At 48.4% G+C, this 11,524-nt stretch overlaps 2 protein-coding genes across 2 annotated transcripts; both read right to left on the bottom strand.

Moving 5' to 3' along the window:
• Positions 1 to 1,532: 1,532 nt before the first annotated feature.
• syngr3a (synaptogyrin 3a) lies at positions 1,533 to 8,081 on the bottom strand. The gene is made up of 4 exons (XM_047571314.1): positions 7,749 to 8,081; positions 6,543 to 6,777; positions 5,754 to 5,899; positions 1,533 to 4,814 (listed from the first exon to the last, which is right to left on the bottom strand). Exons 1-4 carry the CDS (start codon positions 7,848 to 7,850, stop codon positions 4,605 to 4,607), a joined length of 693 nt encoding a protein of 230 aa, XP_047427270.1. The 5' UTR covers positions 7,851 to 8,081; the 3' UTR covers positions 1,533 to 4,604.
• A 1,351-nt stretch (positions 8,082 to 9,432) lies between these two features.
• Positions 9,433 to 11,512, bottom strand: gfer (growth factor, augmenter of liver regeneration (ERV1 homolog, S. cerevisiae)). Its single transcript, XM_047571317.1, has 3 exons — positions 11,292 to 11,512; positions 10,216 to 10,421; positions 9,433 to 10,077 (listed from the first exon to the last, which is right to left on the bottom strand). The coding sequence occupies exons 1-3, from the start codon at positions 11,496 to 11,498 to the stop codon at positions 9,915 to 9,917; spliced, it is 576 nt and encodes a 191-aa protein (XP_047427273.1). The 5' UTR covers positions 11,499 to 11,512; the 3' UTR covers positions 9,433 to 9,914.
• Between the last annotated feature and the right edge of the window lie 12 nt (positions 11,513 to 11,524).

Below are 11,524 nucleotides of genomic sequence, written 5' to 3'. Positions count from 1 at the left end.
GGTTGTAATTATTCATTCATTTTCTGTAGCTTGTCCTCTGGAGGGTCAGAACCTCTGAGCCGTGAGTCAGAGCGAACAGATTATAATTAGGTTACGATAACTAAAACCATGTGATCAGATTTATGTGTTCAAACCATAGACTGTGTATGAATATGACACCACGTCTCCTCTTCCTGTCATTGGTCAACGCTATTTCTGATGCTATTTCCCTGGGCATGTGGGCGGGGCATCAATACTGTGGCTCCGCCCACTCACAAGATGGCGTCGCCTGTGTCCCCAGAAAAACAGCGTAAGTTTGACCACTTCCTCCAGACTCGCTGGTGTTTTGGTTTAATTAATCCTACGCTCTGCTCCACCTCCACCAGCTACAAGGAAATGTTGGATTATACACTGAACTTATTTTAAGAATAGTTTTTCCAACTCTCACAGTCCCACAGCTCCTCTCTACAGAGCGGTTGGCATGACAACTGGTGGTCACCATTACGTCACGTCCTGTTTCTGTAGCGTTAAATAAGGAACTAAAGCGAGAGTTTTCCAAGAACTTGTCTCAAACATTCATCAACATTATTAACTACCTGAAATGACTGAAACCATCTTTGAAAAGAAAACATTTGTTGTGTATTTTAGTGTTTTTGTTCGGCCCAAGTCCCGCCCACTAACATGGAGGAGGGTGGAGCTTATGACCTCCACTGCAGCCTGCAGCCACCAGGGGGAGCTGTACTAGCTTTGACAGGCGAAGGAGCTTCTCCATCCATCTTTACATACAGGCTGTAGTTTTCATTAAAACACTTATGACCTGGGCTGTAACGAATCATCCACTACGTCGATGAATCCATTTATTTTCCTACGATCCAACTACATCGATCTGTGCTCGGCACGTTGGCCTTCCAGACCACATACATCGATCTAATATCGTTTTGAAAAAGAACTGCGTGTTGCTACACGCTGAGATTAAAAGTGTCATTGTGCAGATAAAAGTTTTATTTTATGCAAAAACAAATCTTATTTTACAAAAAAGACAAACATGGTTTATTGAGACAGAGAATGTTTGTCTTATTGTATTAATACTTCACGTATTTAGTTTTGGCTTTAAATATACTAAACGCTTTGAACGCTTAAATATTGCCCTGTTTTGTCCTTATATGTTCCCCCTGATAAAACACTGGCGCCTCCTCGGCCCCCGGTCACTTTGACCTAGAACCTGCTCAGGTGTTTATCTCAGTCAGTCTGGTTTAGTTTTTGGATAAAACGTTACTGAATCGTCTCCGATCGTATCCTTGAATCGTATCGTTAACACGAATCCTTACACCCCTACTTATAAACTTTATGAACAAAGTGGTTCTGATGATGTGAAGCATCAAATCTACTGGAAATGGAAAAGAAGAAGAAGGACACAAATAAAGAGGAAGCAGAATAAAGAAGGAGGATTTCCAGTTTTAACTTTTAGTTTTTAGTCAGCTGTCTCTCTTCCTGTGTTTCTTCTTCTGTTGTTCTGAAACCTCTCACACATTAATGCCAGAAACAGATGGATCTAAAACATGATCTCGTCTTTATTAGAGAGATTTCAGAAACATTCAGGTCCTGGACAGAGACACAAACAACTCAGTTTACATTAGATTCATGCAGTTTATTGAACCTCAGCGTTTATGACCTGATCGCGTCCGGCTCCTTTCAGAACCACAGGACAAAGAGTGCACTCTACTTTAGTCATCACTGGTATTTTTTATTCTTTTCAGTAGTACAGGACAAACCGGAGCCCAGACAGCATCACACTTCAATAACAATCGATCAATACCACGGTGGTGAACGTGGGCCGGAGCACGAGACACACAGCGTTATTATTTCATCTAGAACACTGACTCAAGCACTGAGAACAAGAAGAACCGACAGAACCCAACACTGGCTTCACACCGAGGACTTAAAGGACCACGCCCACCGTCCGCATGTCCTGATCAGCCACAACATTACAACCACCCACACTGATGAGCTCATTAATGATGTTCTGGAAACCCAGCTCCAGGGCCTGGAAGAACTGCTCCATGGCAACAATAAGGATCCATCCGATCAGAACCACCTTCCTCCAGGTCTGAGCTTTAATCAGTGACTAGTCCGAGTGTTCAGACTCTGGTTCTGGTCCACTGCAGACCACAGAGATGACAGAGTAAAATCCTTCCACTGGAACATTTATCTTTCTTTTAACATTAACTCCAGAGAACCAAGGGGTCATTATGTTATGGCTGATCAGTAGCGGGACGTAATCGATGTAGTCCTTTAACTCCAGGAAATAGACGCGTCCCACCCTCTGCACCTCCTTCAGGTTCAAACTAATATTTAACCACAAACTGACGGTTCTGCAGAATTAAATGTAAAGAAATAAACACACGTCCATCACTTAAATATTTCTGGAGAAACAAGTAAAACCTTTTATTTGCCTTAATTTGATTAATTTGATCAGAGCTTTTAATGTGACAGAAGTCAGTGACGTTTCATCTGAAACTCTGGACACACTGAGGTTTGTTGAAGACGTTTCTTCAGAGACGGAGGAGATGGACTGAGACGCCACGATGGACCTGGAGTCTGCAGAGAACCACTGAACGAGGAGGGAGACGAGAACCAGGTTCATCTGTCTGTTAATGAGAATCAGCTCGTTAACAGACTCCAGTCATGTGACCTTCAGGTGGACTCCACCCACAGAAGTTCCTGGTAAAAACCTAAAATCTCCAGCATCATTTAGAGCTGAATGTAGCTGTGGTTAGCCAGGTATCCCAGAATGCATTTGTGCATCCTCCAGAGTCTTATTTAATATAATATAAATATAATAAATTATTTGATGTGTCTTTTACAGTTTTGCCCTGCCCACATGTAGGGGGTGGAGCTTATGACCTATACTGCAGCCTCCAGCCACCAGGGGGAGCTCTACTAGCTGTGACTTCACTGTGGAAGAGCTGTTCCATATTTATTTAGAGTCTATGGTCTGAACTACCGAATAGGCAAGTCCGAAGGTTCTGTCTTCTTCTTCTTCTCCTTCTTCTTCTTCCTGTGTAGACTTGGTACAGCCAGGTATCCCATGATGCATTCCAAGTGTGCAGAGTCATGATCGTCTAAACTACTGTTTCTACTGAGCACAGGCCAATAATAATAATAATAATAACCCTAACAATAATAATAATCTACTTCTTGAAGCCCAAACTACCAAGTAGTAAAGCAAACGTGTGGTCGATGACCATCCATGAGAGGGAATCAAACCTGAGACCTCATGGTCCCAAAGCTGCTTCTCTAACCACTAGTTCCTTTAGAGTCACATGAGATACGTTTCACTGATGGAGACACTAATGCAGATGGCGACTGTCACAGTTAGAGTTGGGACTGTTTATCCTCCTGTAGCTGGTCTATGTGGAGTCATTACACCACTAAACCTCTAGGGGGCGACTGTTCAGCTGTGTTGAAGGTAATAAACACGGAATCACTGCAGAGAGACGACGTCTGATGGTTTGTGGGAGGAAGTGATTTCAGACCAGTCACAGCTGTTAACTGCTGCTGTGATGTAACATTTCTGGGGTTTTGTTGTAGGAGTGGAGCTACAGCTCAGACCTTCTACTCTGGTGAAACGTCTTCAATAAAACTCTGTCCCAGGAAACAAAGAGCCGCCACATTTATAAACTCTTATTCTCTTAAATATATAACAATTCATGCATTATCGTCGGGGTAAGTCTGATCAGCAGGCAAAGATTTGGTTTAGAAAACACTTCATACTTTTAAGATTTCCTTACACATTTATCTGAGAGAATACTTCATGTGGGGGAAGTTGTGATTTCCTCCTCTGCCTCTAAACTTGAATGCGGCACGAAAACTGGACACACACTCACCCGTTCACACCGAACTACAACACGGAGACACCGCTACACACTGACATGGTCGGCATGGCAACTATCTACATCAGGTGACCCACATCCACCCAACCCCGTCACCATGGCAACTAATCATAACCCCCTCCCCTCAACGCGTTAGCCAGCTAGCGGTCAGTAGCCTCTCTCGCGTGAGGAGGTGATCAGCAGTAAGAACACAGGGCAGTTTGGCAGCTTCAGAAAACGTAAACACAAACCGAATGGATCCAGAACATCTGGATGAGAGGACACCGTCTCAAACCACACACCTGGACCTTCTCTGATCCCGTACCTGGAGCAGATGGGCGGTCCACACCTCGACAGTCTGGTGTGTGATGTGAGACGGTGTGTGGTCGACCTACAGTACAGCTGAAACCTAGAAGAATGTGACATATTGCACTTGGTCACGGAACATCTTTACAGCATGAGGAAATGAAGTCACTGTCTGAACACAGTATGGCACTTATCCATCTCTAGCGTGGAACATGCAGGTGAGCGTTCACCTCCGTGTTTGAATGAAACCAAGAAGACGAGGTGCTGTACTGTACGTGAGAGCCTCCGCCTCCGCTCTTCCTCCTCTGCGTTCTCAGGTCTGTGCTCCCGGGACGAGGTGAGGCAGCGGGAACCAGAGGAGGAAACGGGGAAGCAGAGGCCGCGTCTAAACCCGGGTCGACACATGAACATCTGGAACATCTGCTCCCGCCCTCGGCTCCGGGGGCTCTAGTAGATGGGGACCTGGTACGTGGGCGCTGCGTTGCTCTCGGTGAACGGGGGGCTCTGGTAGGTGTCTGTGGTGTCGGTGGGTCCGGCTCCAGGTGAGTTGGAGGGGTACGGCTGGGTGGGGGCTCCTCCGTCCATGTGCTCAGTGGTGAACAGAGTCATGTCTGTACCGAGCAGATACTTCTGGACGGCACGAACCGTTAACCCGGCCTGCAGAGAGACAGCACAGTTAACCCCGCCCCCACCGTTAACCCGGCCCCCACCGTTAACCCGGCCCCCACCTTTAACCTGTCCCCCACCTTTAAACTGGCCCCCACCGTAAACTGGCCCCCACCTTTAACCTGGCCCCCACCTTTAACCTGGCCCCCACCGTTAAACTGTCCCACCGTTAAACTGGCCCCCACCTTTAACCTGGCCTGCAGAGAGACAGCACGCACCTTTAAACTGGCCCCCACCGTTAACCTGGCCCCCACCTTTAACCTGGCCCCCACCTTTAAACTGGCCCCCACCTTTAACCCGGCCTGCAGAGAGACAGCACGCACCGTTAACCCGGCCCCCACCTTTAAACTGTCCCACCTTTAACCTGGCCCCCACCTTTAAACTGGCCCCCACTATTAAACTGGCCCCCACTGTTAACACAGCCTGCAGAAAGACAACATGCATCATGACAACATGTTTATACAGAAATAAGAGGCAGCAGCCAACAGCAGCTAGCTTAGCTTAGCATAGTATGAAGACGGTAAGTTTGGTTTAGTTGAGCCAAACGCAGTTAAACCCAGTTTAATGTGGGAGGTCTAGTCTAGGTCAAGTTCCTTTCATGAGTGTCTCTAGCTGTGGTTCTTGAGTGGAGGTTTGTTCCTGGACCAAAGACCTCGTGGGGAACAGGACTCGACTCTACAGACGGGACGAGAACTCAGATCCATCTGGAAGGAGCTGCTGCTTCATGATTGACCTGGAGAGGATTCCTCCAGGCTCCTACCTTTAGAGCTTTAGAGCTTTAGAGGAACCCGGTTTAGAATATGTGGCTGAGGTCCATGAAGATGGATTTATATTGTTTTTATGTTGTTTGTTAGTTAAGCGTAGCTGCGTTAGCTTTACCTCGTACTCTGTGGACTGAGTGTTGCTAGTGTTTCTTTGTGTCTCTGTTACCCAGGTGATGATGGAGAAGAAGGAGAAGGCGATGGCGGCCCGGGCGGCGTCTGCCCCCTGGTTGAGCGGCAGTTCCTCTGTGGTGGTTCTGGACCACTGATTGGCCAGGAAGCAGAAACTCACAAAGTAGAGGAAGGTCCAGAAACCTGCAAAAAAACAGACAATTAACTTCTGAAACTCTCCTGGTTCCTGTTAGAAGTGACGAGCTGGTTTCACGTTGCTGGTTTCATGCTCTGTCCAGCTGAGGAAGCTCCTGGTTATTATTAGAGATGAGGAACATGATCTGAAGCAGGTGGAGCGAGTTTGATTCTTAGTTTAACACCATCTGAGGCTGATGTGTTCCAGGGGTCAGAGTCTCATCCCTGTCACCATTGAAAGGTTTAACCCCCCCATGGTCCCTCACTCACTCCCTGCACTAAATCTCACTTAGTGTTGGTGTTTTTATCTCTCATTTTTTAGTTCTATGCTCTTCATGCAGTTTATATTTGCGCTTCACTGGATCCACGTTTCATTCATAATATTTCTATTTCTTTCATTGTGATTATTGTGATTTTGTCCGTGTGTCTCCTGCTGTAAAATGAATGAATAAATCTGAACCTGATGCCGTAATATTCATGCAGCTAAATCTTTTAGTGTTTCAGTGTGTAACCATCAGCCGTCCTCCCTGGAAGCTCGTGTTGATCTTTATTGAGTGGAATCTTGTTCGAGTCTTGTTTTAGTCTCTAGGGGCGAATAAAGGACATAAAGGAGGCACTGGGAGGAACTGGTCTGGCTCCTCCCCCTCCTCACCTGAGAAGCCGATCTCCAGCATCACGGCCTTCTTCCTGTCTTTGACCGAACTGATGGAGGAGAACTTGTAGTCGAGCAGGAAGAAGAAGGAGCAGGCGAGCAGCCCCACCAGGCCCACAAACACCCCGTAGTTACAGGCGTCTGAGTTCTGGTTGAAGACGCAGTGGAGGCGCTCGCTGCCCAGGTTCACGTAGCCCTCGTTCACGATGGAGGCGAACACCACCAGCGAGAAGATCTGAGGAGGAAGCACATCAGACATGAAGGCCTCTCTGAGCGCGCTCAGAACGGAGCGACGCTTCACTGCTCCTCAACAATCACATCCACGTCCTCAGGCTGGAAACACAGCGGCCATCTTTGAAGTCTTTACTCCTCCCTGGGTTCTGGATCAGCTGACTGACACACTGTGGCAGAACTGGGCCATGTGACACACACACACACACACACACATGCAGCGGGGGTGTGGGTCATGTGAGGGAGGGGGGGCTCACACTGATCACATGTCTGGACTAATCTCTACAAACCAAAACTTTTCATCTATAAAAATAAAAACTTTAAAGTCTTGTTTCCTGGGGATTAAACTGATTAAAACCTGAATTAACACACACACAGCTCCTCTATGTTCAGCTTTCATGTTCTCTGCTCTGGACTAGTGGTTTGGGACCAGGAGGTCACTGGTTTGATTCCCTTTATGTCCATGTGGGCAGAGAAGATGGAGCAAACACCCGATCTGATCATTAATGTCTGTAGATCTGATCCTAATCAGATGATTAGATTTAAACCGACCAATCAGACTCGTCCCTGATCAGCGTCTCTGTAAAGGAGACCTTCACCCAGAGGTGATGCGCTTCACGATGCGTCAGGGCGCGACGCGTAAAGACGCATGCGGACCAATCACAGGTGAGATGACGACGGCCGCTGAGGGTAAATCAGTAAAACGATGAGAGTGGATATGGAGGAGAGAGGAGGAAGGGGAGGAAGGAGAGGAAGGAGAGGAAGGAGGTTATATAATGAACCGAGACAGGATGGAGGAGGTGGAGGAGGCCGCCCTCAGAGAATAAAGGAACAAACATCACGTCTCCATTCACACCCTGATCAGCAGCAGCTATTAGCGACGACAACACGTCAACACAACCCCCCTCCCCTCCCCCCTCCTCCCCCATCCATCTACAATCACATCCACACGGCTCCGTGAAAACGCGCTCTCACCCAGGACAGCACTCTGAGGATGGTCTGCGGCTGCTTGGCGAAGGTGATCGGGTCCACGGTGGTTCCGACCCGTCCCGCTCCGAACGATCCCACTCCGTCCATCTTCTCTCTCTCTTTCTCTCACTCCCTCTCTCTCTCTCGGGTCCACGCTCGCGGCTCCACGGCACGATGGTGATGATGATGATGATGATGATGCTGCTGCTGCTGCTGCGCGCGGCTGTAGGGACGGGTCCTGCGCGTTCACGGTGTGGCGCGTGGCCGCCCAGGCTGACGTGCGGGCCGCGTCGTGGCCGCGCTTCAGGCTCAGATATAAAACTAGAATAAATGAGTCTAGTAGTAATTAATATAAATCACATGGCCTGGACAAAACAAGAACCCATCAGGATTTAATAACAACATCTAAGGAGACTGAAGCAGAAACTACTAAAATCTCCCAATCTGACAGGAAGCAGCACAAAGACCCTGGAGACATGGAGGAAGATCACGTGACCAGACCAGAGTCCAGACCTGAACCCAGAGAGAATGTTTGGGATGAGCTGGAGACTCAGACTCTGACACTCTGACAGGAGAGGGGCTCCGCCCACAGACTAAACAGACTAGAGGGGAGGGGCTCCACAGACCAGAGGGGAGGAGCTCCGCCCACAGACTAGAGGAGAGGGGCCCCGCCAACAGACTAGAGGGGAGGGGCTCCACAGACCAGAGGGGAGGAGCTCCGCCCACAGACTAGAGGAGAGGGGCCCTGCCAACAGACTAGAGGGGAGGGGCTCCACAGACCAGAGGGGAGGAGCTCCTCCAACAGACTAGAGGGGAGGGGCTCCACAGACCAGAGGGGAGGAGCTCCGCCAACAGACTAGAGGGGAGGGGCTCCACAGACCAGAGGGGAGGAGCTCCGCCCACAGACTAGAGGAGAGGGGCCCCGCCAACAGACTAGAGGGGAGGGGCTCCACAGACCAGAGGGGAGGAGCTCCGCCAACAGACTAGAGGGGAGGGGCTCCACAGACCAGAGGGGAGGAGCTCCGCCCACAGACTAGAGGGGAGGAGCTGAAACAACAGGACTAAGAGGGGGAAGGGCTAACCCACAGACTAGAGGGGAGGAGCTAAACCCACAGACTAGAGGGGAGGAGCTCCGCCCACAGACTAGAGGGGAGGAGCTAAACCCACAGACTAGAGGGGAGGAGCTCCGCGCACAGACTAGAGGGGAGGAGCTCCGCGCACAGACTAGAGGGGAGGAGCTCCCCCTGGATATTACAGTGGAGCTTTTATTATTATTTTGGGGGGACAGGCTGTGTATTATATAGTATAATCAAAGTGAGACTATAAAAGGTTAAAGTCAAACAAAAGTGAGAGTAAATGAGTATTTTAGGGTTTATATACTGATAGTTATATAGATTTGTATGTAGACATATAATTTCATATTATAATATGATTATTAGGTCCTCAGCTCTCTGGTCAACAGTCAGACGTGTTACTGACTGATTCATATCAGACACCTTAATGAACATTAACACAGTCTGTAGCTCTCTGTAATATATTAATCTTGTCAACATGAGGGATCAGTGAGAATCATCTATTATCTCATCTCTAACTCTCTGCTGTAATAAAAACCGTTTCATTTTCACTGTTTTTAACATCTGATGATTTTTAGGATGGTGAATTTATTCCTCCCGCCACTAGAGGTCAGTGATCAATTAATCAAACAGGTTTAATGTCTGTGTCTCCACCTTCACAAAAACTTAATGAGAATATAAATGATTTTCTATAGTCCACTGATCTATTACCTGATTATTGTATAAAGTGTCATTTAACAACTGGATAATCAACAAGTTTTGTCAGTAATTAGAAGACAACATCATTTGAACTTTCATCAATGAATAATTTAAATACATTCCCACACCAAGCGCACACATCTGCAGTCATCTTCATATAAACATTTATCAGCATGAATTATTCACAGAATTAATCAGAATTATAAGAGAAAAACATTTTGCAGAGATTCATACATCAAAACACAGCAAAGAAACAACATCAACTAAATGAACAGTTTAAAACTCTGCACTGTTTCAGAGGAACACTTTTATTCCTCTTTCCTTTTATCAGCGATCGTAACAAAACCGGATCAGACTTTCATCTTTCTACACAGGACGACAGGAGGAATCTTCTCGTCCCTCAGTCGCAGGATCCGTCTCTCCATCCGTCCCTCCACCTCTCATCCACCCGCGAGCAGTCGAACTCTGGCTTCCCCAGACGGATGTTGATGTCGTTGTGAAGCCGGCAGAGCCACTGAGAGAGAGCGTGACGGCTGCTGGTGTTCGGCCGGGTGGTTTTTAGTCTGTGGAGACGACAGGAAAGAAACACACACCTCAGCTTTTATTAACTCATCATCTTTAAGGACCAGGGATTAAGTCCTGATGAATCACACTCGGCCCCTGAGCCCGTTTGTGTCTGCAGCAGTGCATCATGGTCCTACCTGCCCCTGAGGTCCTCTGCACACTCCTCACAGGGGAAGAACTTGGAGAACAGGTGGATGAACTGTCCCATCTCCTGCTGCTGGCTGGGGGACGGCTGGTCGGGGTAATACGCCGCCATGGTGTGCAGGAAGGACCAGGTGTTACGGCCCAGCTCCTCCCTGTCCAGAGGACACTGGGGGTCCGTCTGAGTCTGTGATGGGGTCTCCTGCAGGATCAGAAGACACAGAGACAGTCAGCTGGTGTTTACATGTGTCTCCTCATATCAGATCAGATCTTTAACAGGTGTCAGTGTTTCCAGGAGGTGTTTTATGAAAGAAAACTGGACAAGAAGAGGTTTAGAGAAGACGTTTCATCTGAGGAGCTTCTTCACTTCTAAAGGACTGGAGGGAAGTTTTTACAGGTTTAAATAGAAAGTCTGTGGGCGGAGCCTTTCACATGTTGCATGACTTGTTTCTGTAAATCACCATGTCCTATGAACGGTCTAGACCATCATCAGTCCCAGGCTCCAGGCTCCAGGTTAAACGGGGAAGAAGCTCAGACTGGATTGTAAATAGACGTCAGATTCTATCTCCTCCTCCGGTCACAGATGGACTCCTCTCCTCCTCTCCTCCTCTCTCACACCATCTGTCTCCTCTGGACCAGATTTGGACGTTGGTGTCTTCAGAGGAGACGTCCTCCGTCCTCCAGGTGGAGGTGTATCTCCTGGGTTGGTCCATGAGCTGGTGGATGGTTGTTTGGTTTCATTACTCTACATCAGTCTGGTTCTGTCTGGGGGGTTAGTCTCTGGACCAGCTCCTCCTCCTCTCCGTCCCAGTGGTGAAATGTCCACACGTCTTGAGTGTTTGTTTGATGTGTTTTTCCTCCTTCTTGTGGGCACAGTCTGTGCTTCGTGCTGATGACTCATTAAAAGAGAAGAAGCTACTCGGAGGAAACGTCTTCTCAAAACGCGACTTGTCCAGATGTCTCGTTAAACTCTTCCTGGATATAAACTATGACCTGGAGGACAGAGAAGCTTGACGGACATGTGACAGTGTCCCTGATACCCCACCACCACCCTCTGCCCTCCTCCTGTCACCTGTGCAGCAGGAGTCTGGTCTTTCTGTAGCTTCATCCATGATTTAAAGTCCGTACAGGCCCTGCACGGCTTCTTGCCCGACCCCCCGGGCTGCGGCGGCCCCTTCTCGGGGGTGTCCGGGGCCCTGACGGCCGCTGGGAACGGGAAACCTTGGACCCCGGTGTGACTGGAGGTTGACGGTCCTCCCGAAGCCGTGGGCGCCGCCATGTTCTCTGTGTCCACGGCCTGAGTCC

Source organism: Mugil cephalus, chromosome 20 (assembly GCF_022458985.1).
Source record: "Mugil cephalus isolate CIBA_MC_2020 chromosome 20, CIBA_Mcephalus_1.1, whole genome shotgun sequence".
Lineage (NCBI taxonomy): Eukaryota > Metazoa > Chordata > Actinopteri > Mugiliformes > Mugilidae > Mugil > Mugil cephalus.
Note: the sequence above shows the minus strand (reverse complement) of the source record. Positions and strands in the feature narration are given on the sequence as shown.